The sequence below is a fragment of the Mastacembelus armatus genome, chromosome 19 (genome assembly GCF_900324485.2).
Source record: "Mastacembelus armatus chromosome 19, fMasArm1.2, whole genome shotgun sequence".
Lineage (NCBI taxonomy): Eukaryota > Metazoa > Chordata > Actinopteri > Synbranchiformes > Mastacembelidae > Mastacembelus > Mastacembelus armatus.
Window position 1 is genome coordinate 17,897,342 of NC_046651.1, and position 23,433 is coordinate 17,920,774.

Genomic DNA, 23,433 nt, shown 5'->3' on the forward strand with positions numbered 1-23,433 from the left:
ACAAACAGTATCATCATTTTAGGGGAGATGTCTTTCTGTTATTTAGCCCACCCTCATATAATATAAATTATATAATGGATATAAATGAGGTGGACTAATTGGAATAAAAAATAGAAATAAAAAAAAAGAACAATACAACCTTAAAATGACCATAAAGTTTAATTAACACCTCAGTTTCACACTATCACACATTTTATTTGTCTGTATGTGTCAGTCCGCTGAATGTATAGGTTATTTATGATGCTCCACTGCTCAAACACCAGTTTCCTTCTTTATAGTACTGGAGTTACAGTAAATCAAAGCTCACTGCTGGAGCTCGACTGGGTGTATTAAACATTCAGGATTTTTGTTATGTTCCTGGAAACATTTCTCTGCAGTACGCACCCTCTGATGGTATGACTTTTGGATTGCAGTCCAAGTAACGCCTAGAAAAGTGTGACAGCACCCTCTCCCTCTCCTGAGTCTCTCCCATCAAAGCAAACTGCCTGAGGAAAGTCCTGCAGAAGCAAACGCAAGGAGCCCATCAGATCTTTAAACCACACTTCTCCATTACAGATTAAAGAAGCTTTAAACTGCAATAAGCGTGCACAGGATAAATGTCCAAAAACATAATTATTCAACAATAAAGACTCACATAACTAAATAATGTGTAGCGTTAATATTACTGTGTTATGTACATTTTAGAATTAAGATGTTTTCATATGTCACATTATTTTTACCCTGTTTAAAACAGAGGGTGTAAAATAAAAATTAAAAATTAGCTTTCAATCAAATTGAATCCTTTTCCACAGATAAGTACAATACTCAAGGGTTAGGGTTTTATCCACTGTATGTCAGAGGGGAGTATTGTACTTCTAACTACATTGTTTCTATCTGAGAACTGAACAAAACAATAGTTAAAATTAGCTCCTTAACAGTATTAACAATACAGTGGTATTATTAATACGCAGTATGCAATACTGTTAATTTCACATTTACTGCATTTTACTAAAATGTACTTATACAATAAGTAAATATCTGAATGCACCATTTTACACTGTGGTATTGCTGCTCTAAATGATCTAAAATGAACTAGTTCACTGTAAGTGCAAGGCCAAAGCTGCCCTCTAGAGAGCAGTGTTTAACAGTGCAGAGCATCCACTACACACTAACAATGATGGTATTAAAACATCAAACGTGCAGCTTTTCAGCTATTTGATGCTGAGTCAAGGCTGCAGTTATGGAGACATCTTTGTTTAAAAATGATCTGAGGTGAATATGAAATGCTAATTATTTAACCACAGTTACAATTTAAATATATGAAGAGTCAGGAACGTATTGGTTGGTAAATACGTTTTAACTGGCAGGAATGAACTGGTTTCACTTTACACAGAAAAGATATGAACAGACTACTAATGTGTGTTCTCACCGCAAAGCTTGGTCAAGCGTGAGCCCAGTAAAGTTGAAGAAGCTCAGATACTCCTCTGCTACCATACGGCTGAAGTCATTGCTGCAGACAGACGGATATAAAGAAGGGGTATATGAAGAAATGTAGCACTAGACAAAGAAGTAGGAAAAAAAAACACACTCCAGTAACTATAAAAGCACAAAATGTCAAACACTTTCTCGGCTCAGTGAATGGCCTCAGTCTGGGTTGTCAGTCAGTCAGTGTGCTCTAGCACTTTCAGCTTGAGATGCAGACCGGAGGCATTAATAAAAAAAAAAAAAAGAAAAAGAAGGAGGAGGAGATTCCCAGGGTGCATCTGTCAGAAAATGAGGAAACCCTTTAATCCCAAATTCTTTCTCATCAGCATGAGCGAGCAGGAGACAGACCGATCGAACAGCACAGCACTGCAGATCTCCTAAACACAGCACTTTGTAGGCACAATGTGAAAGAGCACACAGTACATGCACAGGAAGCTGCACGAGCACAGCCCCTGACTGATTAGCATTTATTAAAGAAACATAAGATGCAGTAGAAACAGACTTTTCCAATAACGTGCACAATAAAGCTTTTGTACTTTGGAGACGGCTAAATAACTCTTAGTTGTTAGTAACAATAACAGCAACATTATTGACATTATTACTGACAACTTATTGACAATCTGACTGAATGAATGACTGTGCTGGGTGTTGGGATTAACAGAATAATCACATCTGCAGGAACATTATGTGTGTGTTAAAAAATACTTCTGACAATCTCACTATTTGAGATTTCAGACACTTAAACACATTAACCGTCTAGCGGCTCACTTCTTGCTGAGGTGCCGTGCTACGTCAGACTTCCTGAAGCCATCCAGGTTGAAAAGACGTTTGGCGAGGCGTTTGGCGGCTGCCACGTTAGCATGGTGGCTGCCGTTGGTGAGGGTGTCGCTGCTGCTCAGACCCAGCCTGTCAGTGAGGTCCTGGTCCAGCTCCGAATCTGTCGCCAGACGGGCCTTTTCCCTGCTGAGAGGAAAGATCAGACAGAAAACAGACGATGAAATGAACGAACCCAGGAGTGGAAAGTGTGATGGAGAGAGAAAGAGGATCTTAATAAATAATTGAAAAGGAGAGAGAAAAGAATAAAAAGAGGAACAAAGATTGATGGTGGTATAATAATAAAACTAATAACCCCAGTAAATCAATAATTTAATAATAATAGTATTTGATTTATGCAGCACTGATCCTAAATTAAAGTTTTCTACTGTTCTTGCCATTTCAAGACAAGAAAAGTAACACACAGAGGGGAGAAGAAAACAGTAAAAAACATAAACATCTGTTCAATGATATAGGTTTAAAAATATGAATAGTGAATGGTGAGTGGATAAAGGATAAAAAGTGGATGGAGGAATAATGCAGAGAGAAGAGTAACAAATGACCACAAATATGCAGTAGTAAAAGTGCATCCTCCTAAGTTAGCGTCAAGTGTAAAGTAATGAATGTAAATCATTTTATATTCTAAGACCACATCTGTCATGACTTTTCAGCTTTCTCAGGTTCTTGTTATCACGTCCTAATGAAGCCCCTACAAAGGATTAACAGGTTCAGAAGTGCAAATCTTACAACATCTGAATTATTCTGTGATTAGAATTTAAGCATTTTGAGCTAAAAGTGAACTACTTTCCAGGCAGAATCTGGATGACAGAAACAAGGTCCCTGAGTTCATTCACTTGACATGATGCTGAGATTTGTCTTTCCCATCAGGAGCTGCGTGACTGTTCTGGCCAGACAGAACAACAATGGTCCGACAGCAAGAAACAGCCACCACTTCCTCAACTAGCAAAGCTCTCATTTGATTTCTCAGCATGAGGAACAGGCCAAAAAAACCCACAGTCACCCGGCTTTGCTTCACACATTTACACATCCTTAAATGAGTCAGGAAAAATCACACCAGAGCAAACAGTAATTAATAACACAGGCTGCCTGGTTAAGAGCTACAAGGGTTCAATGATCAACTTTGGTTTCACAAAGCACACAAAGGAACAAGAGACAAGACAGAGTGTGCAGCCGTGCTCTGTGGTGCTTCGAACAACATGCTCATAACATGCTGGTGTTTAGCATGTTAATGTTTATCACGTTCACCACTTGTTAGCATGCTAACATTTGCTAATTAGCAGTAAACACAAACTACAGCTGACACTGAAGGGACTGTTAATAGACACACCTAATTCAGTCTATTACAACAGGTCTCAGTCCAAAGTCAGTGGGATTTTAAGCAGATGTTTAGGCAGATATTTGGGGGAACTAGAGGAAAGGTCAGGGGGTCACCAGTATGTCAGGACCATGAATGACTGCACAAAATGTCCTGGTAATCCATGTGATAGCTGTTGAGATATTTTGGACTGGACCAATAGACAGACCATATTGATCTGGCATGGCTAAAAATTAAGATATGTGCAGAGCAAACACAAAATATAAGTCTACATCTCAGTTTTGCAGGTTTAATACAGAGGCCTTTGGGTTGAGGAAGGACTGTTACACAATTCTTCCAAATGCCACTATGAATTTATCAGATACTTGCAGCCTGTCCACCTCCTGCACCCTGAAAAGATCATTTGAATTTTCCTTCTTGTCAAACATAATATTCAAATCCTCACAGACCCATAACAGACAGGTAAGACAGGTTCCTGTACAGGGACCTACCTGTGGCAAGACCGCCTAACTGTCGTATACCTCTCCTCTGCAGCTGCAGATGAACCATGACAGCAGAAGACAGAGGGTGTCGCTCCGAGACCAGCACATTGTCTCACACTTCTCACCCGACTGCGCCTGCTTCTCCTCCTGGTCTCGTATCCTGAAAGCATCACTGTCAAGTCCAGAAAGCAGGAGCTAACACCGAGGAACACCTGTGGTCACTCCCAGGAGGCCTGCAGACTTTGGCATTCCTCTGGCCGGTTTTGAGTCTGACTGGGACTTCATGAGTACTCTTTCTTCCACTCCACTTTCTCACTCTCCCTCTGTGTTTGCTGTCATTTGAGCTTCACAGCAAGCCTCCTTCACCCAAAGTAAAAGAGCTGTTTGTCCTGCTGTGCCTATCCTTCTCTATCTCTTTCCCTCCGAGTCTGTTTGCTGTTGTTCCTGTTCCCTCTTTTCACTCCTCCCTCTTTCTCCCTCCCTGTTCCACTGTGTAAACTCTTACTCTCCCCTGCTGACCTTGGATTCAAAGCATGGCATGAAACTTGGCTTGTCTGTTGCCTAAAAATACCCCTCCCTTCGCTTTCTACCCTCCATTCATTCCTCTCTCTCTCCCTCTCTCGCTCTCTGTATCTCCAATTACACTCACTCAGTATGTCCATAATTTGTACCAATCCTAGTCTGCCTTGTTTCTGGTGTGGTCTTTTAGCAGACCTACAGAGAAAACAAAGACATGAGGTGTCACGTTTAAACTCGATATCTACTGTTTGCCTCTAAACTGTTTCTTCTACAACCACAACTGCACGGCACAGAGAATAGGTGGCCTTTTGTCCACGCCTGAGGCCTTTGTGGAGTCTGTTTACAGCATAAGATTAAGACAGCACTCTGAGCTGAGGCTCCGCCACCTGTTAGCATTGTCTCTTGAAGAGCTAGCACAATGCCGAGAGGTCCTGAGAGAATTCCTAGAGCTTTAACGTTATCCTCTCATAATTGAACCCCCTCTCAGTCCACTGGGCAGCTCTGCACAATGAGCCACTGTGTCATGGTACAGACCATCTGAAAAGAGTGATGTGAGGGAAGGAGGAGGGGGCAGCAGAGTGAAATTCCAACTTTTATCAAAGTAAGGAAAAGCCTTCAGAAATATTTGTCATGTCATCTTGTTCTTGGATTCCACAGCTGCAGAGCAGCTAATAAAAAGTGATAAGATCAGTGAAAACCACACGTTCACCTTTTACATGCACACTGTGATTTTGTTCTCTTTCTAAAAAAAGAACATAAATAAATAGAGTTTGATCAGGAGGTTGAGGATAATCTAAAACAGTGGAGTAGACCTGATATTGTTACATTTCCAGAGAACATTCTTATATGAATCAGCTGAAACTTGAGACCGGATTTCTTTCTGAAACACAGTTGTGTTCACATCTCCTTAGAGGTCATGAGTAACCTTCATTGGAGACTAAAACTCAACTTCTACTTTAAACCCAATTCTCAAACAAGTCATCACCCTTAAGTGTAATGACTTACATTATGGTCACTGTTTTTAACTCCAAAAACATGAATGTCCCCACAATTATGTCCACACAACATGAGTACTCTACTCACACATACAAAAATGCTTGTCTTTGAGAGGACATTCACTAACACCTTCTCTAACCCCGTACACCAACACCAACCATCACAACTAAATACCTAATCCCAACTCCTAACCTAAACCGAAGTTTAAACCCTCAAACAGCTGTGAACTGTGTCACAAAGTAAGGACTGGAGAACCTCCCTCACTTCTGACATATAAAACTCAGACTCCTCATAAAAATGGCTATGCTGCACAGGCACATACACAAAAATCAGTTCCTGCTGCTGAAACAAACCCACCTGCTTTAGGGTCGCTCTCATTCGCCCACTGTCCTCTTCTGCCACCTAGTGGTCAACACAACAAGGTGACCAAGTACAGCCACTCTACCTCTGCAGTGCTGTCTAAGTAAGTTAGAGTGACATTTACAAAAGTGTCTCCCTCACCCAAACCCTACCAGTGTAGCAGGGAGACACACTGTTGTTGCAGATATCTGCCAAATCACATGTCTTGTGAGGCAGATTTTAAAATCTACTGTTTTCATCCTGTACTTGGACAGTGTAGGAACATACGGGGCATAGAGAAAGAGTGCAGATGGGAGTCCGTGAGGAGTCTAGATGAAGTCTTTGGGACTCTGACAGTCAAGGTGAATCCCTCACTGCCGCAGCAGCCATCTGTCTCTAACATGCACACACATAGCTACAAAAACCCCATACACACAAAGGGTGCGTTTCACATATATACCCAGACCAGAACAGCTACAGATCCACTTGCATGCACAAACACATAGAGACAAGGAAATATGCACAGATGGAGACACACACACATGTACCAACACACACACCCTGCCTGGCAGACAGCAGAGGGACCACAGGCAGCCTTCTAGCGACCTTCACTCTAAGCTACTCGGCTCCAGAATAGCACTGCAGCACTGATCTGTACAAGGAGAATGGCACAGACGGAGACACTCATTTGTCTGAAGTCTGAAAACAGTCCATTAACAGGGTCCTGATCCCAGATAGGGGGCATTAAAACCTGCATTAATACTGAGTTAACATCAAAACTCTGTAATTTATAACCCCTTATGTTGTTACCGAACAGTTTACTCAAAGAAAACAGGTTAATTACCCAAACTAATAAATCTACTCCATGCTCATGTTATAAAAATGTCAGCAGCACAGTGATGTGTATATGATAAATGCTGCCCTTACCAAGACCACATCAAATTACACAGCCAATGTATTTGCCTTCTGTCAGTGGAAAGTGGAGATAGATAAATGAAAATAGTAAAGTAGGAGAGGATCTTAGTGAATCACAAAAACACTGGTCGTCTGTATTTCAGTTATCAACACTGTGAGCTACTTGTTTCAATTCCTACTCAATTCCTTCCTTACACTGAGGTTTGATAGATTATCATCTGTTGGTGATAAGATCTGGCCCAAAGTCCAGTTGTTATCTATAGATGAGGTCAGGATCAGTGAAGTTCTTGACGCCAAACTGTGAAAACCATTTCTAAATGGAGCTGGTCTTGTGCTCAGGGGAACACATTGTTGTGTTCAAACATGAAAGGACCAAACTCTAAACTGCTGCTACTAGTCTGGAAGTGCATTATAGCAATAATAATAATTTCATGTTGTAGTCTTAAGATTTGTCTTAACTGAAACTAGGAGGACCAAACAAAAACTGTGCAGAAAGGGCTGGTGTGTCCACATTCCTTTGGACATGTAGTCTGCAACAGCACCGCTGCTTCTGAGTCATTACAAAACACCAAATTGGAAAAATACAAACTTAATTCATCCATCCATCCATCCATCATCTAGACCCCCTTAGTCCTAACCAGGGTCCCAGGGATCTACTGGAGCCTATCCCAGCTCTCTTTGGGTGAAAGGCAGGGGTCCACCACGACATCCACGACCTTCTTGCTAAAATACAAACTTTTGTGCTTTTTTTTAATTTACAAACTAAACATACACTTTATTTCCTGCATTAATGAATTATTGAACTATTGCCTTTGCAGTCATAGACATCAAAGATTAAAGTGTGCACTAACTGTGAATGTCAGCCTTTGCCAGAAGCAAAACAGTTTAGTGTTTCAGTACCAATACAACTTAAAAGAAACTATATTGTTGTATTAATAATGCTTTGAGACCCTATCATAATATGCACAGTGTAGTAATAATACTGATCAGAATTATGGTGCTGATTTAAAAGCTGCTCTAATCAATATGTTTATATTAATAGTGGGTCAAATGACTGCATGAAAAGGGAAAGGGGTCATGTTTTCATGCTAACTCACCTGGGTAATGAGAAGGACGGGTTGCTGTACCAGCTACTCCCAAGCTTCGCACACTGTCGTCCTCTGGGCGGAGTGTCGTCTGAACCGCTGCTCAGCCTCTCGCTAGACGGGGCTCTGGTGGCATCCGAGTCCCCAGTCACAGTAAAGATAGAATCAGAGAGACTGGGTCTCTCATCGTGTGCCAGCGGAGCGAAGCTGAGCTGGACAATCTGCCTGGCACTCTGGCAAACAGGCCCATGGATGGCAGGGGTTAGTGTGGGCAGGTCAAAGGTCAGGACAGTTTGGGTGCTGGAGGTCAGCAGCTCTTCACTGTCCAGGCTGTTGTATGATGTCCCTTTGGCTCGGTGAGACTCCATGATGCTCTCAAAGTGGCGGCTGAAGGTATCTTCTGTAGCACAGCGAGGACCAGAGACCGAGATGGGGGATTTCAGAGCTGGGTGGTGGTTGTCGAAAAATGTTTCCATTGGTCTGGACAGGGAGGGAGGTTTCAGTAAGTCTGCAACAACACAGCTGTGTTTTTAAAGAAATGATTCATAAGGAAGGAAGGAAACATCTAGAGAAAAGAATTCCAACTGTAAGACAAGTCAACCTGTTAAGAGTCTTAGAGTTGTATGTGATTAATGCAGAAACATCACAAAACGTGTTTATGAGCTACTTCAAAAAATAGGTTATGGGTGAAATCCAAATTCAGATCAAAATATAGGCCAGGGGAAAACCCTGCTCCCCATAATGCTGCAGCACTTCACTAATGCTGTTCACAGGGCTGTGTGTGAGTGTATGTGTTCACCTCTTCAGAAGGTGTCCAAACACCTCGGGCTCCTCCTCAGCCGCATACTGCTGCTTCCTGTTGTCCCCTTGCATCCTCACACTGGCCCAGCTCACCATTTCTTCCTCTTCCTCCTCCTCCTCCTCCTCATCTTCCTCATCCTCTTCCTCCTCCTCCTCCTCCTCCTCCCTTTCCTCTCTCCTATCCTCTACCTCCTCTCCGTCTGTCCTCCCATAAGCCAGACCCCCCAGAGGGCTGCTGCCTGTCCCTGAGGTGCCCTGCACACTGCGGTTACTCCCAAATGCAGAGTCGGCATCATCCTGCTCAGCCAGCAGCACCTCGTCTATGTCCGTCTCACGGTAGCAGCGAAGAGGGACGGCGTCCAGGTCGGTTTCTGAATACTTCAGCGTCCGGCGAATGATGCCCGTTTTGGGTGATGTCCCGATAATGGCTGGGGGAGGGGTCACCAACTCTACCTCCACATGCTGCACCTCATGATTGGCAGAAAGTAGAGGCAGGGAGGAAGGGGGGGGGGGGGTGGGAGACTCACTGGAGTTACCACTGGGAGGTGCTGTGGAGGCTTCAAGAGAATCTGCAGATGAAGAAAATGCAAATTACCCTCAATAACATAACAAATGTGAAGATTATTCCAATGCTGTATTTTGCTACTGACTGTTCCAACTGCACAGAAAACATATTTAGATATTTTTTTCTGCTACTATTTTAAAATCATGATTAAATGCCAGGACTGGACATTGAACCGCAACGTTTTTTGATGTTTTTGTAGCGCCAAGCATGAAAAAATACTATACTAGTACCACACAATGAAATGAAATGAAACTGAGGTATTATACATTTTAAATGATTTCCAAACATATTATAGCACATATAATATACCTGAGTATGTAATCCTAAATGATGTACACGCATACTGACAAATAGAGGATACAAATGAAACATTCTCTCATAAAGAATTAAAGGGAAGGGACAAAAATCATGCTGGAATAACATGAAGCCATTGTGCACTAGATGGAACTGAGGTGGACATGCTCTCACTTTTCTCCCCCCTGCCAGCAGCGCCCTCAGCAGGGGTCCCAAATAAAAACTCCCACTTGGCTCGTGCGATCCTCTGACAGTGGAGCGAGGGCACAGGTACTGCACAGGCACTGTCTGTCTGAAAGACACACACAAATACAAACTAGAGGCTAGATCTGCAGTGCAGCATTAAAGGAGTAGGCTCACATTTTGGGACACACACTTATTCACTTTCCGGCAGACAGTCCTCTCAAGACTGTTCCCTGGAGCTATAGTCAAGTTTAGGGCAAAGACTGCAGCCAGGGGCAAACAGCTTAGAAAATACTAAGTTTAAGTTTAGTTTACTTCTTGTATCTTGTTAGTTTAATCTGTACAAAAGCAGAAATGTTAAAACAACAAATGAAGCATAGAATCAGTTCAGGCAGAGTAAAGCTAACTGCCTCCATGCTTTTCTCATTTTATCTCTTCTCTTTATTATATAAAGCACCATAGTTCATCCTGTACTCACTTGTATTCCTGAAGTGGCAGCCCCAGTCTCATTGCTGTGGTGACTGGACTGACTGGTCTCTGGGGACACACAGTCCCTGTCCCCCAAGCTGCCGGTTACCCCACTGGAGCTCCGTGAGGACGACCCTCCCATTACTCCGTTCTGCTCCACCTCTTGAAGTCCTCCTTCTCTCTGCAGGTGTGGTTGCTGCTCCACCCCATATCGCTCCATCTCATTTCCCTGTTCTTCCTCCTCACAACCCTCATCCTCCTCTGCAGAGTCCAGTGCCACTGGTCCCAGCAGCAGGATCTCCCTCCTCCTCTGCTCCGCCCGTTTCTGCTGGGCTGTGGGGCTGAGTGGCCTGCGACGGTGACCGGATGGACAATCGGGTGTTTGGTTATTGCAGGACCCACAGTCGGGGCTGTTCTCCACATGAATCCCCCACTGCTGCCTGGAAGTCCAGCTGACTGGTGCGTGCTCAACACTTTGATTGATAAAGAGCCTTCGAGCAAGCTCGGCACAATCCCCTTTCTCAAAACAGCTCAGATCTCCTCTCCTGTCGAGGCTTGGAGACCAGGAGTCTCCGGTGTACTGCGGGGGCTGATGGCGATGCAGGGTGGGTGTATCCGGTGCTCGAAGCTCAGCTTGGAGCAGCCTGGGGTCCCTCAAGGGAGAACTGAGCTCAGTGGGTGGCTGAGAGGGACGGAGGACACGTGAAGGAAGAGCGGGGGAACTCTGAGCGGCTGATAGTACCGAGCGCTGATGCTGGGATTTCTGAATGCAGTCTTCTTGGTGTGTGTCATCATTATTATGGGAGTATGTGTCATGTGAATGTGACTGCAAGATTGAGTTTTCAAGCTGGTGAGAGTCTGTGTTATCACTTGCTGGCATGTGTTGGTCATTTAAAGGGATGTTCATCTTAAGTGTTTGCTTAGGCTGTTGTGCACTGAGAGCTGAACTGTGAAATTCTCCAGAGTTTGAGCTGCTTGCAAGCTCACTTAGAGCATTGTGCAATGAGGACCTTCTTGCCTCAGTGATAACTGAAGATGCTTTGGTAGCCTTCTGTGCTAGCCTGCGGGCAACTTCAGGGCTGTGAGCTGGAGAGGACGATTTACTGTCACTTAACTGGTTCAAACCCTCGACTACATTATTGCCAAATTGGAGAATTGCTCCCTGTGGTGAAGCGCTCCTGTTACAAGTCCTGTGAACGTGTCTTTTGGTAGCAGGGCTTCCTGCTACAGGTTTGTCCTCTCCTAACCAGCGAAGAGGACTCTGGGACTCCACACAGGACTTGGGTTTTGAGTGAGAAGGCCGTTTGGACTGGGAGGATAGTTGGTCTGATCCTGGACTCCGAGGTAGCCCACAAACAGCCTGGCTCCCTCCTGCGACGTGGTCTTTGGGGTTCACTGTGAATTTCTGACGCTGAACAGGAGATCCAGCCCAGGACTGACAGCGTGGCTGCTGGTTGTACCATGAGGATGTCATGTCCTCAAGTGCATGGGCTAGTTTAATCTTTAGTAAAGGGGAGCCAAACTCCTCCACAGCCCTTTGGGTAGCTGCCCGGCCGATAGGGTCTAAGGGTGGTTGTCGAAGGCTTGGGGAGAACGTCTGCTGGTGACTTCCTGGTGACCGGAAAGTCAGCTTGGGGCTGGAGCTGCACGATGAATCAGAACTCCCAAACCAAACTGGGTCGCTGAGGCGATTTCGAAAGTGGGTGGGGGTGGGTCTTTCATCTTTGGTCGCTCTGTCCACGGTCTTTACATTTGACTTCTCAATGTAACTGAAAGTCACCACAGAGCGCTTCCCGTTGTTGACTTCCTCTTTGTTAAACCTGTGGCAGTTGGGAGGTGTGTGAGGGACACTGATCTTTCCAGAAGAGGGTGTTGGTGGAGAGGAGAGACCAGTGAGTCCATCACAGGGCGAACTCCAGCGTTTGGTGACCACTGGTGAGATGCTGGCTTGCTGAAGTTGAAAGCTAATAGTGTTTCGAGATGGAGACTGGCTGTATGTGCAGTCCTGAAGCAGACGCTGAGCTGTGGAGGCCTTGCTGACTGTCGGGCAGCCTGTCTGGCTTGTTAGCTGCGACAGGAGCTCCGCAGGACTGTCCTGAACTGAATTGCCCTCAGCAATACCTTCTTCATTTTCTCCAAGTGCTCCTTTACCTCCATTCTGATCTGTGGCAGACCTCACTTCCACATAGAGATGAAGGACTTTTCCAGACTGGGACATGACCTCCTCTCAGCTCGTAATGAGGACAGAGAAACAGAAATGGAGCAGAGAAAAAGAGTGAAACGGGGTGAAAGAGACAAAAAAAACAGCAAGATTCTTCTTCGTCCTTTTCTTGTTGTATTCTTCCGTTTGGTTTTTGTTTATCTGCTGGTGGTGCATGTCAGTTTATTTTTAGACAGTCTTTCTTCTCTCCCAGAGCATCTGTGTGCAGAGCAGGGACACACAGGCTGAGCAGCCAGAGGACAAACATGCCCATGGGACACCTTCAACAGCTCCCTATCCTTCATACCTGTGAATGGAAGAAAGCAGGAGGTGTTAGCTTTCTGTATCCTCACATGGCATCGGGTACACATGGGATAATCTGAGTATTTGTGATGCACATATAACAGTTTCTCTTCATACTTTTATTGTTTCAGATCAAATTCTTCATATTTCTCTGTTGGCACGTTTGAAACCACGTTTAAGGATAAAGGTGCCAGTTTACTCAGCCTGACTGATGAAGGGCTGAACAGCTTTGGAACTCACAGGCTCTAAACTTAGATTTAATATTTTAGGATTTGCTGTGATGTCGCTGAGGAATTCCTATGTGCCAAAACATATTAAAATCAGCACCAACTTAGTTCCTCTCCTGTCTCTCTCAACCCATATGTGTCAAAAACTCAGAAGATCACTGACAATTCAAAAATCAGATTCAGATCCACGGTGCTCGACCACATCGTGCAGAAAACACAAGACGCCTTTGTTATTGTGAGTTTAATCCTGTTATAGGGCCACTTTTTTCTCTCTTGAGCGGTTACTCATGTAGTTTGAGCTGAATTTGTTCCAAATGTAACCATTCTGTTCAGCGTTCACGCAGACCAACGTTCCACACCAATGATGCTGAAGACACAGAAGTCAAATGAGGATGGCGCTGCCAGCAGCGACAGATTGGAGTTGCCTTATGTTAGCAGTGGGAGAGAAACTGTGTGTTGAAAATTGAAGTTGACAGAACAAAGAGAACTTGTGAGAGAGCTGGCACACAAGGCGAGCGACTTTCCCTCCTTGACCCCAACCGATGTTTCTGCCCCTCACTTCAATCTCTTACAAATTCTCCTCTTGGCTCTTAATTATTTGAAGCAGCTTCCATGCATGAACTCAAGGCTGCATGCTGCACTTTTGACTGCTAAAATCACAACTAGACATTCAGTTAAGCTGTTCCAATTCATTGTGGGCAAGAGCATTAGCTAAACTTAAAATACAATAAAATGTTTTTCTCTCTAATTAGCAAACAACTTTTACTGCCTCCTACTTGTCACTCTGTCTTTCTACCATTTTCACACCTCAGAGCTACTATTCCCACAGCTACACCATCACAGAAAGACCTTTGTCCAGTTGTTGGTGGCTCCTTGAGGTCCTATTGTCTATAAAGGTGTGAGCAAGACGATGTGGCTCCTTAGCTGCATTAGAAAAGTGCCCGAGCTGGTCAAGGGCAGAAGCCATAGATTTAATTTTTGTCTGAATGGGTATTCAACAAATCCTTGTTTAAAATACAGTCCAGGAGTTTTTAGTCTGAGTAACAGATCCATGAGTCTGAAAGATTATCACACATTACACTGTTGTTTTCATATACTTTTACAGCTCTGGAAAGCTATTCTGGCATCTCTCATGTTATCTCTACAAGTCTAATATGGCATCCACACGTACAAAGTGGTAGGCGGACTATAGCTCTGTGTGTCACACTGAGCATGTGAAGTTATTGTTCTAAGTTGTTTAAAAATTTTTTTTACTACAACAATGACAACTTTGCAATCCTTTTGCTGAGGTCAATGGCAAACATCCCTGTGTTTTTTGGATTAAGCCTTACTTTTATTACAAACACTGAATAGTGTTTTGGAAAGTTATGTTTTAGCTATATAATTCATCAGGAATGCACAGTGCATATATGTGATGGGTCAAAACAGCTGGATGATAAACAGCCACTGGGGTAACTGGGGGTTCAGAGACACTTCGACCTGGGGACCAGAGAAGCCAAAGATCAAACCACCAACCCTCTGGTTCAACCTGCTCTATCACCTGAGCCACAGCTACTTGCACATATTTGATTGGCCACTGCCAGATGGCATTTTACCATCTTATATTAAAAGTGTTTTTGCTGGATAACACTGCACTGGGACCAAGTGGTACCATTCAAATGAGTGAATCTATCATGTGGGGCAAACAGACTGTTGTTTCTGCATCTTATTGTGGACAGAAAAGGGGTTTAGCCAACTCACTGTGACAAAGTCTTGGCTGCATCATAAATGTGACAGAGCTGATTGAGAGATCCACAGGGAGGAAGCCTGTGAGACAACACTGGCAAATATCAATTCTGAAGACCAATGAAGAGATGAAACTTAATTTTTCCCCCTTTAATCCACTATTTAACCATCTGAGACAGGATGGGAGAAAGAGGAAGCACAGAGAAAGGAAAGCAGGAGGCCGAATCATGTATGTGCAGAACAGAGCTGTGCTGGCGGTCAGTCAGAGTGATGGGAGTATAGAGTTACAGGAAGCAGTAACACAAGTGGAGATCTATCACAACAATCTTCTGCAGCTAGGTAATGGGGCTGTGACTAAATATCAGGGTGAAGCTTATGTACAAATGTAGTCGCACACTAGTTTTCTTGCTGAATGCTGGCATTAAGTAAAGCACAGTGTTATTTAAAGATATAAAATTTTCAATCAGAAAGTATCTGCTGTGAAGAAAACTAAACTAAAAATTACATTAGTGCATTACTCATTACTCTTATAATAACCAATTTTATCCTAATTTTCTATTTGTTATATTGTCTTAATGGATGTTAATGCAGGAAATACATCTATAGTGTGTGTGTGTATGAAATGCTGCACACGCACTATACCAACAAAGAAGATGACAGGAAACTGTAATAAAGTGATTTATTAAAGTTCCTTAAGAAGAAACAAAAGGGGAATCCTAAGGGACCTTAAATGTTATGCTGTATTGTAAGTATTGCCCTTTTCTCTGGCCTCGGCCTTTTCCCTGATCCATATTCTAATCCTAAATCCTGCATGCTGCAGTATTTTCTTCAGTTTTCTGACAGACGTCCAACTTGGCACCAGTTGTGGCGGGACCATCACTGCTGCGCCAGGAGTTACAACAGAAACAGAACATTACCACTCGCCACCTGCCACGCTCTGCCTGATTTACAGTAAATTGCTTCAATCACAGCAACAAGCTAAACTTGTGCATTAATCAACATGGAATCTTCTCTTCACTACGCTGGTGTACTATTTGCCAGCTGCCAACTGAGTGCAAAAGTGGTGGAAGTGCATTAACTCAGGTACTTAGGTACTTCAATTAAGTATATCCCTATTTATTTTCAGTCTGCTGCATTTATTCGACATATACACAGCACCAATCACAACCTGGGCCCCTTTCTCTTATTTTCTACATTGCAGATGAATACTGAACACATCAAAACTACAAAATAACAAACACTCCTCAAAATAAGCTTGGAAACAAAGAAAAACGTGACAGGCCTGTTGGCAAATGTGTAACAAAAGGATGACATGACGCAAGAGGCTTAAGCAGCACCTTTACTTATACATTGCTGGATAAAAAACTGCCTTTGCTTAGTATTGATGACTCATCCTCCTGTTGCCTTCCTAGGTGACAAAGCTAACACAAGGACAGACATCCAGGGGTACTCACACGTACGGTATGTGGAAACTACACTGGGCATTTTTTAAATCAAATCACACAGATGATTAAACTCCAGCTCTAATATCAGGTCCATGAATACAATGAGGTGTGGTGGAAATGATGGGAAGAGGGGGGAGTCATGCTAAAATTAGCTCTGAGCTTGCTGGCGCTATGCACTACCAGTTATAATTTCTGCAACATGACAAGTTGTGCAGTTTTGGTATTAACAGATTAAGGCCTGGGGAGATGAGGAGCATTTATGTTAGGTTAATGGGCAACGAGGGAAATTCAGGGACATTCAACACAGCACAACACGCACCCTCCAACCTGTCACACTGATTGAAGATTTCTTGATTTATTGATTTCTCTACGTATGAGATTAGGTTCCCCAGAAAAATCTGATGGCTCGCCATCACGGCCAAAATACACGACAACTTCCACTCGTACTGTCCTGCATCTTAAAAAACACAAACGGTGACTGAAGAGGTGTCGAAGCTGTAGCAGAAGCATGACTTTGTTAGTGTTTGTCACAAGGCTGCCTCGTTCCCCTCGCTGCTTTCAAAGGCACATTCAGACAAAAGAGAGAGGCCTCTGACTCATACACAGGCACAAAAAGTGTGTGTGAGTAGAAAGATGCGGAGAGGCCTGTTGAAGGAGGAAAGTATGGAGACACATTTAATCAGCACCACACTGGTTTTGACCTTGCTGCCTACACAGCTCCTCCACTCACTACTTTCACTTGCTGAATGAAGAATGACACATAAAGAGAAAGACAAATAACAAATCCATACTGTTTACTGTACTAACCTTAAACCGCCCTAACAATCCAAAGAAGAGCAACATATAATTAATTGGAACCAAAGTGATGGACCAAACAATAGAACAGAAAGATAACATTATAAAATACAGCTACTAATAATTATTTTCATTATCAATCTGATACGTTTTTTAGATTAAAGAATGAATCATTTAGTCTGTCAAATATCAAAAAATGTTTAGCTTAACCAAATATGTCAAATGTCCAAATTTCCAAAATTTTCAGTTTACAGGGATGCACAAGGAAATCCTCTCATTTCAGAGGCTGGAATATTTGGCACAATTTTACAATTTCTACTTGAAACGTGAAGTAATAAAATAGCTGCTGATTATTTTCCGGTCTATTTGACCAATTTGATCAACTAATCACTTCAGGTATAATTATCATTAAATAATTTAGCTGAAACTCAATAACGATAATAATTCTCACTCAGCCCATGTACCAAGCTGCTCACTAATGGTATAAATGACAAAACTGATCATAAGGATCAATGGCATGTACTGACATGTCCACACAGATTGATTACACAAAAATATGCAGTCCCACATTTCACACACCCTCACACATGTTCTCTCATTCATGGCTTCACACTCACAATCTCACCCACCCACACAAAAGCACACCAAGTACTGTGGAGTCCCACTATCTTCTGTCCATTAGTCTTCTGCTCTGAAGTCTTACAACAAGACAAGCACATCTGGATCATCTGCATCATCAGGGAAAGCTGTCAGCTCCTTCAGTGGTTGTTTATCTTGACTGACCCCGAGCTGTCAGCACTAACAGCTACATTTGTGCTATAAAAACACAAACTCCTTCCTCTCCTCCTCCCATCTCCGTCTCACACTCACCTCTCCTCCTCTCACAGTCGCCTCATCGATACAGGATTTACACCTCCCACATGGTTTATCTTGTCTCATCTTTTTTTATTATTCCTTCTTCCTTCCCTCTCATCTCAACCTCCTTCCTTACTTCCCTTTGGCAGAGCAGTCAGTCCGGACCTGTCCGACCAGCAAAGCCTGTCTCCCCCCATCCTTCCCTCCCTCCAGTAGCAATGCTCACACTCAGCCAATAGGCATGTTCACATCACCTAGCCCTGCCCCCTTCCCTTCACGCTACCTTTTCACATACATGCTGAGTCAGTGTGTAGTGCTTAGTATGAGTATGGGAGGTGCTGTAAGGAGGGAGTGTTGCAAGGCGGTGGGGACTGTGATGTGTTTAAAGGCACCAGACAGCAGTGCAATCTGGATCCCTCTCTGCACGGGATTCAGTATAAAAGAAAAGTGGCAGATGTGAGTGGATGAAAACTGGACATGTGGTGTGATCTGCATGTCCGCAACGTGTAAAGCATGTGTGAACGCCTCATGTCCCAACTATCAGTATAATTATTCCTCACATCACAGAGCAGCATGCATTCACATTTAAACCTGAGGATTTCACACACTGAATGTAGGGACATGTATTTTTCAGATGCAGATATAAAAACAAGAATGTCACAACACTTAGGACAGAACAAATGAGAATAATAAGGAAATCACAATTACATTCACAAGTTTACTTTTGCAGGTTAGATTGTAGAGAACAACCACATCTAAATACATTGTTAGTCAAATCAATGTGGATTCCACTGTGGTAAAAACAAAAACATTATCACTGTGTAGTCTCAACTACCTGTGCACTTTTCTCTTTTTCTGAGACTCCATCCTTCTCCCCCCCCCCCCCCCTCTCCTTCTGTCAAACATAAAAACCAAACACAGAATTTAGTTAACCATTTTTAAAACGTACAGAAACACTTTACACTAGTAAAACAAACGTTACTATTACATGTAAAGTACATTAGTTATACAAATATCCGTAATTCCGTCATAAAAACGGTTTGCTAATTAGCCATTAGCTAATGTTAATGTATGTAAATTAGCCATGGAGTATACTAACGTAACCATACAACTGAATTTAGTTAATAAACAAGATTGTGCATTTAGCTAGTTATTATATTGTATGTATTTTCTATTTGATCTCCACTTTAAGTAAAACAATAAAGTTCTTAGTTAGCTCCTTACCTGGCAGGTGTGCTAGCAGACTAGCTCAGGGAGCTAACATTAACATTAGCCGATTAGCTAGCGAACAACGCTAGCTAGCTAACGTTGTTTAACACCATGAAACACCAAGCAGACACTTTATAATAACCAGTAATGACTCTCTCTTTGTCTTTGTCTCTTTGTCGGGATAAATGTTTCAGGTTATTGTGGGTTTAAACAATTTAATCGTTTTTCGTTTTTGGCTAACCGTTGTTTTCTTCTTCTTCTGTGCTTTTACGACTATTAGCTTTAAAGCGGCATGACGCCACCTACAGTACGGAGCGTGTAACATCATCACTTTATAAAAAACCTGTTATTAAACCTGGAATAAATTAATTTTAAATTAATTTGAACGTGTACTTGAACTTCGAGTAGTTTACAAACTGTGTTTTATCCAATGAATAAATTTTAAACCAAATAATGAAGCTAATGTTAGTTTGTCTAGACCCTGCAGCTGAGGATATATGAAATTGTACTTAAGTACAGTATTTGAGTAAATGCATTCAGATAATTCCCACTAGTGCGTAACCGTGTGAGACAGAAGTGTCTGTTTAATGTGGGTTTTAGAGTACAGAAAGCTCATTTAAAGCTGAAACGTCAGCAGAATGACAGTCAACATACAGTTTCCTCCAGTGTTTAGGATCATTTCTGCCTCTAAGTAACAATATGTGCTAATCTGGCTCTCTAAGAAGACAGAAACAGCTAAAGCAGCTTATATGTGCTCGGGTTTGGAGATGTTTTGACAAGAAGACGCTGCACCTCTGACAGGGTATTTCTTCTCAGAAAATTCCAAATCTCTTCCTTAAGTCACCGTCTGGCTCGACAAAGCTGTAAAGTCAGCAGTCTTACAGCTGCCGTCTCACACAGTTTTCCTCAGTGCCTGTGAGTGTGTGAGGTGAACAGGTGAAAATGACATCTATCAGCTATCAGCAGCAGCCGATCTCTGCAGACTGCACCATGCACCAGCTTTTACCTTAGAGCAGCGTCAGCAGTCCTGAGGCAGATTCGGATGAGAGTTTTAAAAAGCGAGGAGGCTTTCAGCAGCATGTGTGCAAACAACAGCACTCTCAACTTGACAGATGCTGTAGTTCAGACAAAATAACATCAGTGATGATCAAATTAAAAGACTACATTGATTTTCTTATCTAGTCAATGTGGGCTTTGCAGGTGAGTTTAAGAGTCCTACAGAGACTAACAATGACACTCATTGATCCGTTTTAAAAATAAACCCCTGGTGTGACACATGGAGGACACAGACTGGATCTCTTCCTTTGTGTCCTTCACCTCTGAGCAAGCACTCCTAAAGCTCTCCGACTCCACTTCAGTTTCACATAAATTAAATGTTCGTCCCTGAATCTGAACTCAGGAAGGAGCCATGTGGATCAGCTGCTGGAGCTCGTGGCACAGGGACCAGCCCTGAGGTGAATTATTATTTAAGGAAGCGACATGTACTCTGGTTTGTTTGCAAATGTGAGGCTCTGGGTAGCTGTCGACTTAGCAATGATGGATGTTAGAGTAGCAGCAAAAATATTAAGCTGCAGTGTAATTATCTGATTGTTTTCTAAGGAGATTTAAGAAAAATGAAATGCAACAACTGGTTTTCCTGTGAATTATTATGAAGACAACTGGAGTTATTCCATACTGGAGGTTGACTACACTTATTTAAAGCAAGGTAAGCAGACAGGAAGAGGCAGAAAGTCAGGATATACTTTAAAAAAAAACAAAAAAATGTAAATTAAAATCTCTTTTTATATTTGTGTGGGTTGTATTGAGTGTGTTGTTTATGTGTGCCGTTCTCCTACAGTGAAATGTGTGAAGGAAGTTGATGTCATGAAGTTATAGCATGAACATCTTAGAAAACAAAAAACCCCTATTGCAAGTTTAGAAAACAATTTGTTTGCCTGTGGAAGGTGAATTTTTTTAACACTACCTAAAATATATATTATATTTCATCTCCACAAAATAACCTGGAAGCAAAGACCAAACTATTGGCTCTATCACAAAACAAAAGTCATAATAACATCCTACACAAACACAACAAAAGCCTTTCAGAACAAATGTATAATTTCTTCAGCAGCTGATAGACAATAAGTAGGCTAATAAATGTTTGCCCTTACTGCGAATGAATGTTTGTTTGCACTTACTCCTCGATAAAATCCCTGGACATCAGATAAACCTGCTGCCCGGACACTATGGGCCATCAAGCATCATGAAAAATCAATTACTGACACTGAAACGTTAACACACAGCCAAGAAATCAAGCCTGTCTCCCAATACTCATATTGTACTGTTACCAGCATGACAAAAAGAGAAAGCATTAGAGCGAGTAACAAGAAGAAAGCGCCTCTATAACAGATTTGTATTAATCACACAGGATCCAGGCCACCGCAAAGCGCTCCATCTGCACCGCAGCCAACATCCAGAAAAAGCCTCACAGATTGGAGCAGCTAGCAGCAGACGACCACTCGTTACAGGGAAACACAGCAAGATTGTAAAATGCAAATGCTCACCATCATCACACAAGCTAACGCCTATCCAAATGCTAAAAGGCCCAATTCATTGCCAGCACTCTCACCTCCTAAAAACTCCCACCACCACACCTCCATAATGTATTCTTGGCTCTCAGCTCTGGATATTATAAGCAGAACACACACACACACATACACACACCACATTCAGATCCTCATTACAGCTACATGACTTAAATCTAAACCAAATCCCGCTTGAATTTTGAGACAAAAACAACAAACAGAACAAATGATGAAAGAAAACGACAGAGGCAGGAACCACGGGCGAGTGAGAAGCAGCAGAGTGGGAGAATGTAGGAAGAAATAAAAACAGCCGTGGGAAGGAGAAGAAAACAGTAATTCACACCCGCTCTGGTCAGTAACGCTGTTTTCTCAGCACCAAGTCCACAGACAAGGCTGATTCCAACAAGCCCTGATAGGAACCTAAACACTCTTAGCTCTCATAGAGGCCATCCAGCATCTGTGTGTGTGTGTGTGTGTGTCCTGCTCCCTACAATACAGACCTTTTCTCCTCTAACTAAAAGTCAAAGCTCCTGATATTCTACATTTCTCTTATTGCCCATAAATTTCATGAAAAGTGTGCATCAGAGCCTGATTCCTCCTCTCTGCCATAGAGCTCCATTGTTGTCCAGAAACTATTAAAAACACACCAGTGAGTCACTGCTGCACTGGGTGACATGTTCCTTCATTACCATGAAGACACACACTGGAGTTTATTTTTACTCAGTCTCATTTAGCCTGGCTGCATCAATGCCCTCGCGTCTTATCTTTTCTGCACTCTATCTGAATCTTAAACATGAACATGCCTCATGTCCAACAAAGCTGCTGGAGTCCACACAACAGGCAACGACATGTCCATACTCAGCTCACGCGCCATTGTTTTGAAAGCAACATCGATGTATGGCAAACCGGTTTAATATTTAATCAAACCACACTCCTATCTGTAATTACATTATTGATCCATTCAGATCCATATTAACATTTTCACTAGTCAGAATGGTGATTAAAGTAATATCCACAGTAACTGTCTTTCCAGTAGAAGTTGCATTTCAAGATATCTATAACTTTGATTGCACTAGTCAAAACTAAATTTAAAATACCTGAACCCCTTAATTGCTGGACTGGATGTGTATTACATGTAATTCAGTTCTTCTAGGTCAGAAAGGAAATTTCAAGTAGTAACGTCTATTTATATTAATCCGAATGAACATTCTGGATATCTGCAATAGCATTCTCAGCAGGAAAAAGTCAAGAAAAGTCAAATATCCAAAAGTCATCAACAAATATAAGGAAGTACATTTGTCATAACATGAATGATAGATATTTGAGATTTTTACTAGCTAGAGTGTACTGTGGATATTCACATTATGGATATCGGGAAGGGTTTTTAATTGAATCAGTTACAGAGCAATATCATCATTCGTTTGTAGTCGTGTCTGAGTCCACCTGCTGAGTTCCCTCAGTTTGAGCTCTGGGTTTGGTCTCCACCACCTCCTGAGGGAAACCTCTGGCTCTCTAGCTGCTAAATGTTCACCAGCTGGTCTCTGACTGTCTGTCTGCAGAAAAACTCCAACTGGTCACACAGCTCTGTCCTGTCTGAGCTGCAGGACTGAGATTACACCAAGTGCATTATTTAGATTTTGCTTAAAAATATGTGACCGATCATCGCAACAGAAAAGTTTGTGAATTACTAGGAAAGTTTGATTGACTGCTGCAGCCTGATGAACCACATTAAATTCTGAAATAAATGAATTAGCATATCTGTGGTTTCTGTTTTAATCCCATGCTCAATGTCAGTATGGCCCCTTGAAAATATGCATGAAATAATTAAGGATACCTGGATCTCACTATCT

The 23,433-nt window shown here is 42.5% G+C and overlaps 2 protein-coding genes across 3 annotated transcripts in view; both read right to left on the reverse strand.

The window, feature by feature from the left end:
• LOC113135965 (PH and SEC7 domain-containing protein 1-like) overlaps positions 1-8,853 on the reverse strand; it is a 34,052-nt gene extending 25,199 nt beyond the window's left edge. Inside the window, exons 1-5 of one of the 2 annotated variants that reach the window (XM_026316360.1) lie at positions 8,749-8,853; positions 7,962-8,429; positions 2,233-2,427; positions 1,409-1,489; positions 385-497 (exon numbers count right to left, since the gene is read on the reverse strand). In XM_026316360.1, the coding sequence (XP_026172145.1) occupies positions 385-497; positions 1,409-1,489; positions 2,233-2,427; positions 7,962-8,429; positions 8,749-8,846 (955 nt within the window). In that variant the 5' untranslated portion in view covers positions 8,847-8,853. Of the gene's footprint in view, positions 1-384; positions 498-1,408; positions 1,490-2,232; positions 2,428-4,104; positions 4,509-7,961; positions 8,430-8,748 lie in introns of those variants that run through there. The other variant, XM_026316361.1, reaches the window with a different exon arrangement.
• An 82-nt stretch (positions 8,854-8,935) lies between these two features.
• LOC113135814 (uncharacterized) lies at positions 8,936-17,957 on the reverse strand. The gene is made up of 5 exons (XM_026316106.1): positions 17,826-17,957; positions 10,271-12,767; positions 9,784-9,901; positions 9,012-9,319; positions 8,936-8,950 (listed from the first exon to the last, which is right to left on the reverse strand). The coding sequence occupies exons 2-5, from the start codon at positions 12,476-12,478 to the stop codon at positions 8,936-8,938; spliced, it is 2,649 nt and encodes an 882-aa protein (XP_026171891.1). The 5' UTR covers positions 12,479-12,767; positions 17,826-17,957.
• Positions 17,958-23,433: the final 5,476 nt, after the last annotated feature.